Source organism: Fukomys damarensis, unplaced genomic scaffold (assembly GCF_012274545.1).
Source record: "Fukomys damarensis isolate Sample0158 unplaced genomic scaffold, DMR_v1.0_HiC HiC_scaffold_118, whole genome shotgun sequence".
NCBI classification, from domain to species: Eukaryota; Metazoa; Chordata; class Mammalia; order Rodentia; family Bathyergidae; genus Fukomys; species Fukomys damarensis.
Window position 1 is genome coordinate 341,536 of NW_022901030.1, and position 10,610 is coordinate 352,145.

Sequence of the window (10,610 nt, forward strand, 5' to 3'; positions counted from 1 at the left end):
CAAATCAATCATAGTCATTTATCCCAATTGATACTGTCAGCAACACAATAGGATCAAGCACAAGTTGCAAATTGACCACTTGTGGTAGTCATTAATCTAGCACTTTTAAACCATGTGAATTAAATTAAAATCAAGAAGCAGCCCAAAATATGTTTGCAGTAAATAAACTTTTCAATATAGCACATTTACCATTTAGGATGGGGGCTTAGACAGAGTTAGGATGAGAGAAGTAGACAAGTAAAAGAATTGGAGAAGGTTTCAAGTGAATCCAGAGGACATAGAATGAATACACAATCCTTAGGAAACTGTTAAGTTCAAAAGGGATAGACAGAGTGCAAGCATAAGGAAAAGAATATATCCCCTTAACAGTAATAGGTGCTCACTTTCCCTTGAAACTATTGACCGTTGAGTGAGGTAAAGTGATAGAAGAAAAGAACATAAAGAGAAAATGATAGAAGAAGAAATCTGAGTTAGGGCAGGAGGAGGAACAGAAAGGGAGATGAGGGATAATATGGTGGAGCAAGAGACTGAGTTGGTGAAAGAGAACAGAAAAAGAATTTGCAGAGTGGAATGAGGAAAACAAAGAAAAAAATGATTTTGAAGGGCCTCTTACAGGCTATATCTCTGCTGTCATAATCTACAATGTGTGCAGCCATTTGCAGAACCAAATCCCCTGATCTCAGGTAGCCGATGGCAGAACCCTGCAATGCAGACAGACCTCAGGCCCCAAGGCCCAAATTGAGTTCGCCAACTCCTGCATGGTTAAACTCCACACAGTTCTACTACAGGATTCCCCCACCCTTTCTTTAAAGATGTTCAAAGTTGAGAGCTCAAAAAAATTCCCTTTATATCCAGCTATGCCTCTGCAGAGTGGGTGCAAGGACTGGCACAATCAAGAGGTCTGGGGGGGCAATGGAGGTGGTTCTGATGCGCCCCTGTGGCTACCTTCCTTGCACCAGAGCAATGGTGGCACCTGCAGGAGAGGGAGCAGCTACCTGATCCCACTGGCTGGGCCCAGGCAGGCCAGAGCGAGAGCAGATGTCTGAGAAGCTTTCCCAAATCTCATCTTCCTTGCCTAGATGTTACATCTTAATTAATGTGTACATTTAAAACATCCATTAAATGTAATTTCTTCCCCAAAATTCCCTGGATTTTCCTCAATACTTCTGAATATAGAAATTTGTATTTTTCAAATGAAAATGTTTACTGCATTCTATATCCATAATCTATGTGTTCGATTTGCATTGATACTTGTGGTTTGGTTTTTGATACATTTCTTCTTTACCTTGTCTTTCTGCATGTAACAAATCTCAAGCTACAGTTCCAAAGGAGAGTTTCTTTCACATATACAGCACATATATGGACCACGTGTGGATTTTTATACAGCTAAATAGTTGAGTTCTTAAAGGCTTGCATGCAGAGCACTTTAGTTCACTATCTGGAGTATCAGGAATCTTAAAGGTAGAGCTACTGAGGGCAGTGTTGAGCCTAGGACACAAGTCTCCAGTGACACAAAATTTGCCCTCTGTAAATTTTAGTCCTTTTTAAGAAAATAAATCCAAACATTGCCAGAGTCCATTGACCTAAAATATGTAAGATTCACCATATAATTGAAAATAAAAGAGCTATAAACATCCCACAATGTGAACCATATTCAGGAGAATACTGAAATGAAACATAGAAAAAGTATGTAAGCATTTTAAGATAACTCTTATGGTGTGTTTACCAGTCGAAAGATTTAACAGAACTGTGATTGTTATAGGAAACAAATTTAAGATGAAAAAATCTAATGGGGCTCCTGAAAAATGCAATATTAATAATAAATACTTATTAAATTGTTATAACATTTTACTGTACATAGAAAATGTGAAGATGACACATTCATAAATCACACTAGAGTCTCCTCTAAGTGAACCTCTTCAGAAGCAAAACATTGACCAAAATTATTAATACAATCTCAGTAAACAGCAGAACAAAAACAAGATATGTAGTATATGTTAATTGTAGGCCCAATTGTAGAATAAGCTAAAGAAGCCAGAAAAATGTAAAGAAATTCTTTCTGAAAATAATTGTTTAAAAATTCATACCAGATATTCTGAGTGTGGTGGGGACATCTGCACCTCTAGCACTCAGGAGGCTGAGAAAGGAGTACTGTGGAATGATCTTAGCCAACCAGGACTACATAGTGCATAGTCTGCCTGAACTTTACAGGAAGATACTGCAGAAAAAAATAATGACATTAGATCTACGGGATGAGTAACATTAATTACAGTACAAGTAAGAAAATAATCCATATCTAAAAAGAGGTACTAAGTAAATATAAAATATTTTTTGAAACAAACCTGAATATTTTGTTCACTAACATTCCAATTTTCATGTGGAAATGCCCCTGATTGCCCTACTTACAAAAGGAAGAGACCATGTTTCTAATTTGAGAAATGGGGGACATGATAATTAGTAGATTGTATTATCGATTTGATTGCACTAAATATGATTCAACAGTGATGGAATCTCAGTCCAAGAAATAAATTCAGTGAATAGACATTGTAGTGAAGCATTGCTTCAACAAAACTGTGATCTTTTTGTCTAAAGAACACAGTGCATGCCAGGGATTTAGCTCAGTGGTTCTGCCATCTGCTTCTCAAACATAAGGTCCCGAGTTTGAATTCCAGTACAAAAATAAAAGAACACAATATGTCTCTCATTCATTAAGTTATTAAGTGTCATTTCACCTTTCAGTTACTGTTCACGTGGCTTCAAGAAAAGTACACAATTTATCATAATTTTGATTAGTTTTGAACTAGCTCACTGGGATGAGTTAAATGACATATTTTATTTCAGGGCTTACTGGATATCATATTGTGAAGTATAAAAAGCATTGGGAACTGGGCTACCTGATTTCAGTCCCATAGAGTCCAAGGCTAATATAACTTGCTTCAGGAACAGAAAAGTGGATTTAAGAAAACACCACTGGGTTTTTGGCTATCTGTGGGAAATTTCATAAGCACAGCACTTCTAGGACAAGATAACTTCTGCTGAGGACAAGACATCTGGGGAGCGGGGAGGATCTGTTCCCCACCCATCTTGCTCCCCATTTCTCATTACCTGTGAATTACCAACTGACATCTACTGGCTGTCACTGTTCCATGAATGATGCCCGACCTCATACCCTCAGTGCTTTTGGCTTTCTAATAAAAGTGGGTCAAGCTGGAGATTGTTGAGAATGTCCACTAGTGGCATGTCTCACTCAGGGACCTCTTATATTCTAAATGATTGTTTCTGTCTCTTTTATCCTTCTTCACACTCTTGCCTATGTGATTGAGGATCTGACCAATTCCCTAAAAAAAAAGAGAGCAAAAGGTGTAGGGATTAATAATGTCGTTATTTAAAGTTTCACCATGATGTTGCAACTGCCCCACTTCACGCGGAAAAGTGGTGTGAAAGTTTCCCCACTGCTGTTCCACTATTTGACTCCATATAAGTGGCTGAGTGAGTCCCTCAACATCTCTGAAGTCTCTACAGAAGTTTTCTTGGTCATTTCTCTTGCTTGTTCCTTTCCTTGACTCTTCCTGACATTCTCACAGGGTGACATACAGTGATGTCATCACAGCAAATTTTAAATCCCTCAGATGAATTATATAGAATGAACTGAACAAATTAAATACTATCTCCTTAGGGAATATCACACAAAGAATAGAGGACCTTAAATTCATCTCCAAACAGAAAGTCAGAAACACAAAGTCAGAGTGATTTCAGAACAGGAAATCTCATCATCATTTCAAGATGAGTAAGAATTGCCTTGACTTTTGATACTCACCTGGATTCAGTAAGTCTTCATTACTGTTGGATTTTGTCTACAGACAGTTATGGTCAATGACAGCTGATTTATTTAAATGTGCTGCAAACTTCAGCATCTCTGTGTGAAATGCCAACTCTTGGAGTATTATTTTGCTTATAGGTATAAAAATCAAAGTACTGAACAAATATGCTAGATCAATCAGATTCGTGAGAGTTTAATGAGGCATTTAGATAGTAAAGTACTTCACTGATCTCATCAAATACAACTGAATACGTTTAGGGAGTCCAAGTAAAATGCAGTATAGTGAGTTTGATTTGATTTTGAAAGATATGACAGATAATAATTATTTTATTATGAACCTTATTAATACATGTTATGAAAATAATCAAATGATTTCCAATGTATTTAAAAACTATAATTTACTATTGTTAATGATGTAAAGCATATAAAATTAAATCCTTGCAAATCCATGCTATGTGACAAAAAATATTTATATGAGCAAGATTAGGTCTATATCTTATAAATGTCTTAAAGTCTAATTTAGTTGAGGATTCTCATTCACTAAAATGGAGCAAAATTATCCCCACACCCTGATAAATGATATGTCAAAATTTAATGTGGATGAAAGAGAATTTAATATCTTCCAGTTAAGAATCACAAATATATAAGTAGTCAAAACAACATAAAATGTATGAATTAATTTTATTATGAAATGAACATTTCCACATATAGATGTATCTATTCTGAGAAAGCATAATTGTTCAATGATATGTGCCATTAATCTTGAACAATATAAATAGGTGCACAAATCACGTGTCACTACCTTATTGTTTTGTTACTTGGACTCTACAAGTGACAGTAGGTGCTAATTCTCCATGACTTCAACTGAAGCATGAGGGAGTAGAAATCAGAATGCAAAGAAACACTGAGCTTAAGTGATTGCAGGTTATGTCATATTTTCAAGGTTTGACAATACAATCTTGCTTTGTGAACTCATTGTCAAAGCTCCACATGACTTTCAAAAATATGAAAACTGCACAGAATTGATGGACTAAACAGACAGGAGAAGATGTGACTGGGAAACAAAGAGTGCTTTTAAATGAGTGTAAATTTACAGAAGCACAGGACAGTGCCATTAATCATTTTTCAAAACACTATCCCTTCATGGTGAATGAATGTACTCCATTGTTCTTGCCACTTGCTCAAAGATTTTATAAGTCGTATTTCAAGAATATCTTCAGGTGCACTCTTGGGAATACCTTCATGTCCTGAATCAATTCAGAAGTTTTTCCTTTGAAGGTCATACTTCCAAGGTCAGACCTGGGAGAAGAGCCGAAGTCACACAGTTACAGATTTGGGGAGTAAGTTGGATGACTCCTGTCATATTGATTTTATAAGACTGTCTTTTATTGCATGGAAGTTGGCAGCAGCATTCATCACTTTTGGATCTTATCCCCTTAACTCGCTGGTGAGGGATGCTGTCACAAATGAGTGTCAGAGGATTAGGAACAATGCATCTATGTGTTTGAGCAAAAAGGGAACGTGTTGAGGATGATTAATGCCAATGTCTCTTACTGTAATAGATGTTTTATTTCAGCTTTTACTCTATTTCTCTAAGCCTTCCTGTATATTCAGAAAAAATTTTAAAATGATTCTATCCTATAGGTGAAATAAAGCCTCATGCTTATATATTTACACGAATATGGTTTTGTTAATAAAAGATCTGTTCCAAATTTTACTGTCTCATCAATTGAAAATATTCATATATTTCTAATGAATACTTCACTTCGAGAAAATTAAACTTTTTAAATTATTAGAATGAGAAGAAAAAATTAGTATATTAATATAGACTGTTACAATATATATTTCCATTCTGTGCCTTCTCATTACAATTTGATAGTTCTAAATAAAAAACATAGCATCTCTCTTGTTCTCCCCAGAAGAGATATCTGGCCCTCATGGGGAGACAGAATCTAACGGTGCCCACTGACCTCATTCTGAGTGCAGTCTCCAGCCTGCCTGAGCTGCAGCTCCCCCTCGCTTGGATCTTCCTCATCATCTACACTATCACAGCAGTGGGCAACCTGGGCATGATCATTCTGACCAAGTTGGATTCCCACTTACGCACACCAATGTATTTTTTTATCAGACACCTGGCTTACATTGATCTGGGTGACGTTACTGTCATTTATCCGAAAATGCTGCTGAATTTTACTATGGGTCAAAATACCATTTCCTATCATGCTTGTGCCCTACAGATGGCCTTCTTCATTGTGTTCATTGTCAGTGAACTTTTCATCTTGTCAGACATGGCCTACGACCGCTACGTGGCCATCTGCAACCCTCTGCTCTACATCGTCATCATGTCCCAGAGACGTTGCCATGTGCTGATGGGCATTCCCTACCTCTACTGTACCACGAAGGCTCTGCTCTTTATGAGTCAGATTTTTACATCTACTTTCTGTACCAATCTTCTCAGCCATTTCTACTGTGACTGTATCCCCATGTCCCTTATGCTGTGCTCAAATGGACAAGAAATAGCAACACTGATCAACCGTTTTGCGATATTTAATTTGTCATCCTCCCTCCTGGTAGTATTGTTATCTTACCTCATGATTCTCTTACCTGTATGTCGAATGCTTTCTGCAGAAGGAAGAAAAAAAGCTTTCTCCACCTGTGCTTCTCACCTGACCGTGGTGGTGGTCTTCTACAGGACTCTTTTCTTCATGTACGTGCAGCCCACATCTGCTCAGTCCTCTGACATTGATAAACTGTCCTCTGTCTTTTACACTTTAATGATCCCCATGCTAAACCCAATGATCTACAGTTTTAGGAACAGAGAAGTAAAAAATGACTTCTATAGGGTATTCAGGAGTATATTTAGAGTTTTTACTTAGTGTTTTCATATAGAATGCTAGGGTAATACATAGGAGTCACTAAAACGACAATGTAATTTGACAAACTAAAGCTGAAAAGATATTTCACTTGACAGTATTCCTTTCTGGTAAAAATACATATATTGCTTCCGTGTGTAAAGAATGATATTTTTCTCTATTTAGTTATCTCAATTAACCCTCAAATCTTAAAAGTCAATTAAATATCATTTTCCCCCAACATTTTCGGGTTTTTTTCTCAATATTGCTTCTTATGGAACATTATCTTTCAGTCAAAATGAGTATTACATTCAACATCAATAGTTGAAGTTATTCTTTTGCTTTCAATGCTGTGGTTTGTTTTTTGACACATTTCCTCTTAAACTTTTTTGTATTTTTATGTACTGAATCTTATACCATAGGTCTAAGTAAGACTCTTGTATTTATACAGCATAGATAGGGATGTATGTGGTTTTTTGTTCAGTGAAATGTTTTTCTTAAAAGCTAGTATGTGAAACATTTTGCGCTATATCTAGGGCATCTAGCAGTGATATTTTATATTTAACAATTTTTAGGAAAATATCAAAAAGTGTAAAGTACACAATAATATACATAATATTTTATATATAATATATATATTATGTATATAATATTCCACATCTGATCACAATAACAGACCTCTATATATGAAAAAATTTGAAATCTATTCCACTTTGAATGAAATTGATCATAGAATAAGCGGGTAAATGCTTTAAGACAGCTCTCACAGATGTGGATAATATCCTGAATGATTGAAAAGAACCATGACTGTTATAATAAAAAATGTACTAAAGGTGGAAATAAACTACGTGAGAGTCCTGAAGATGACAATGTACTGCTAATAATAAATGTTTACTGAATGATTTTAGCATCAAATTATTCAAGGAAAGGGAAAGACCACAATTTTCACAAGACACATGAGAGTCTTCCTTAATTGAGTCCATTTCAGAAGTAAGACGCCAAACAAAAATTACAGGGTGGCCTTTTAAACAAGATCTCATATGGGGAGAAGCCAGTATGACTCAGGTATTTTTATTTTAAGGAGAGCCAAAGAGAGCAGATCGACCCACAACGCTGGTATTGTCTGACAATATTTAGTTAATATTTCCTTAATGGTATGATTTATTTTTTTAACTTTACCAGAACTCTGAGGCTGATAAGCAGTATGGAAGTACCATTTTACATATAACAGTCTAGCTAGATCTTGTACAACCTCTGCTACAAATGCTGGCTCATTGTCATTGCCTATGGAGACAAGCAGGCCAAACCTTGAAATGATCTCCTTTAATAAAATATTGCATTCTTCTGAAGCCTTCTCTGTTGTCATAGGGAAGGCCTCAGGCCATCCAAAGTAGAAACCCATACCAATACATATATATAACGTTTACAAGGGGTGGGTATAATCATCTAAAGTTTCTGTTTAGTTGCTATTTTGGTTTTTGTATCTGCCTTGCCATCATCTTTTGCTATTCTGTCTTTTGCTTCTTGATGTCTAGAGCAATGCATTACTGTTACATTGTCAGTTTTCTACATTGTCTCCAACAACTGAATTAATTCCTGTTTATTTTTATTTTTATTCATATTTATTTATTTATTTATTTATTTATAGGTACTGGGGATCTAACTCAGGACCTTGCACTTGCAAGGCAGGCAGAGGAACCACTGAACTAAATCCCAGCCCTCTCCAGTTTATTTTTAATTCCTTTGCCCTCTGCCATGAGAAAAGCACACACTTGGTAGATTGTGCCATAGATACACAAAATAGCAAACAGGAATCTATACATTTACCCTATTTTTGTTTTTATTTTGTTGTTGTCATTTTTTACCCATGGGAGAGCCTGTTTGAGTGTCCATAGCTCCGCTCACTGAGCTGACCATGTGCTGGGGAGGGTCCTGGTTGGACCATTTCATCTTGAGTTGTCACTGCATAGCCAGCATAGTGTGCCTCATTTTCCATGAAGCTGCTCCCATCCATCAGGAAAAAATCAGCCTCAGACAGGGGGTCTTTCTGCAGATCCGGTAACTGGAGAACAACTCATCGGTGACCCTGAGGCAGGAGTGAATGAGGTTGGGAGGTTCCAAGGGCAAAAAGGAGCAGGATTCAAGGTTTTAACTAGAACAAAACATAGGTGGGGATTCTGACAGATCAGGGCCTGAGGTGAAGGCATGGGGAACGTGAGCAGTCAAGTTAGTTTTAGCCATTTCTGCAAACCCTAGATCCAGATAGTGTAAAAACTTGCTATCACCAAAAATTTTCTCAGCTGCTTTCATCTTTTTATCTCCCAAGCATTGTATTTTTTTGGAAACTTGGAATCCTAAATATCTGACTTGTTGAACACAAATTTGAGCCTTTTTTATGAAACTCTGTAGCCTCCTCTTGAAGCACAATCGATAGTTTCTTAAAACCCTGTGACATTTCTATTCATTTTCTACATCTGAATATTTACAATAAGCATATGTACGAAACTTTATGGCCTTTAATCTAATTTGGTATCAAAAACATTTTTCCAATAAAACCTTTTAATAACACTTTATTTTCCCCGAGAAAAAAATCATATTTTGAAAACAACCATTATAAACATATCACAATGACATACTTAGAATTTAACCCTTTGATGATACCCCAAGTAAACATATTATAACAACATATTTAAGTACTACTTATTCAGTACCTTCAAGAAGAAAGAAAAGTAGAAACAATATAGAAGTACGAATGTAATCTGATTTCAAAAGGTTGTGAAATGCTTTTAAAAATAAATAATAAGTGATATTATACTGATACAGTATTTTGCAATAATTCATCTCAGTCAATACCATATCAAATTGGCACTGTTGCGGGTATGGTAGCCCACGCCTATAATCCTAGTGCTTCGGGGGGTGAGGCAGGAGGACAGTAGTGAGTTTGAGATCAGCCTGAGCTACATAGTAAGTTTAAGGCCGGCCTGAACTGTACTGCATGACCCTATCTCCAAAGCCAGAAACCAAAATCAAAACCAAAACAAAAAACCAAAGAGTGGGATTGTTAAATAAATACTTAAAAGTGCTTAAAAAATAGTTGCTGCTAAATCAAAGTGTAAAGAAACTGTTACATGTGTACGTAACGCATGGCCCATGGGCCATATGTGCTCTGGATAGTGGAGAATGCAGCCCCGCAGATTGTAAACTTTTAACATTATTAGTTGGTTTTTAGTGATGGTTTTGATTACATGATTGTGTTGCTGGAGGGTGAACTGCATAGGTGAGAACAGAATGTTGTGTAGGGGAGCACACTGTGCTAACTCTGCTCCTGTGCCTGCCATGCAGTGTTAGTGGAACTGAAACCAGCATGTGTCAGAGCTAACATGGGTTTGTGCAACTGGTGAGTAGATTGCAGTGATCACTGATAAAAGTATTTCAACATATTCACACATGTGTGTCCTGCCATTAAGTAGACATACATGTTTTATTATGTAATTATTAATCTTGGGCTTGTGTTATTTCATAAACAATAAGTTAAAATATAAAAAAGGAAGCTTTGTTGCTTATGTACATTAACTACATCAAGTGTTTTATATGCAGCCCAGGACAATTCCTCTGCACTCAATGTGGCCCTCGTGAGGGAAACTGCTGGACACTCACCTGTCATAGCTTTACAGTTTTAGGGTCGGAGGCACTTTAATGACCATCCAGTTCTAACCCTTATTTACACAGACTCTGAAGCTGTAGCTCTCACCCCGGTTACCCCAAAGATTAGTAAACTAAATTCTGAGTAGCCCGGGTCTTCCTTGATTGCTGCGTCTACTGCTCCCACTGAAGACAACAGTGAGAGCGTGTCACTGAGTGTGGCTTTGAAAGGCTCCTAACGCACACCCACAATGCCAACTCAGCCAGGGAAGACGACCCCATCTCCTTATACACTC

The 10,610-nt window shown here is 36.8% G+C and overlaps 1 protein-coding gene across 1 annotated transcript; it reads left to right on the top strand.

Moving 5' to 3' along the window:
• Positions 1-5,757: 5,757 nt before the first annotated feature.
• Positions 5,758-6,696, top strand: LOC104861334 (olfactory receptor 8K5). Its single transcript, XM_010622701.1, has one exon. It carries the CDS (start codon positions 5,758-5,760, stop codon positions 6,694-6,696), a length of 939 nt encoding a protein of 312 aa, XP_010621003.1.
• The last annotated feature ends 3,914 nt before the right edge of the window (positions 6,697-10,610 follow it).

What these genes read in the sequence shown, in the direction of transcription:
- LOC104861334 (XM_010622701.1), top strand. Translation starts at nt 5,758, where the DNA reads ATGGGGAGACAGAATCTAACGGTGCCCACTGACCTCATTCTGAGTGCA.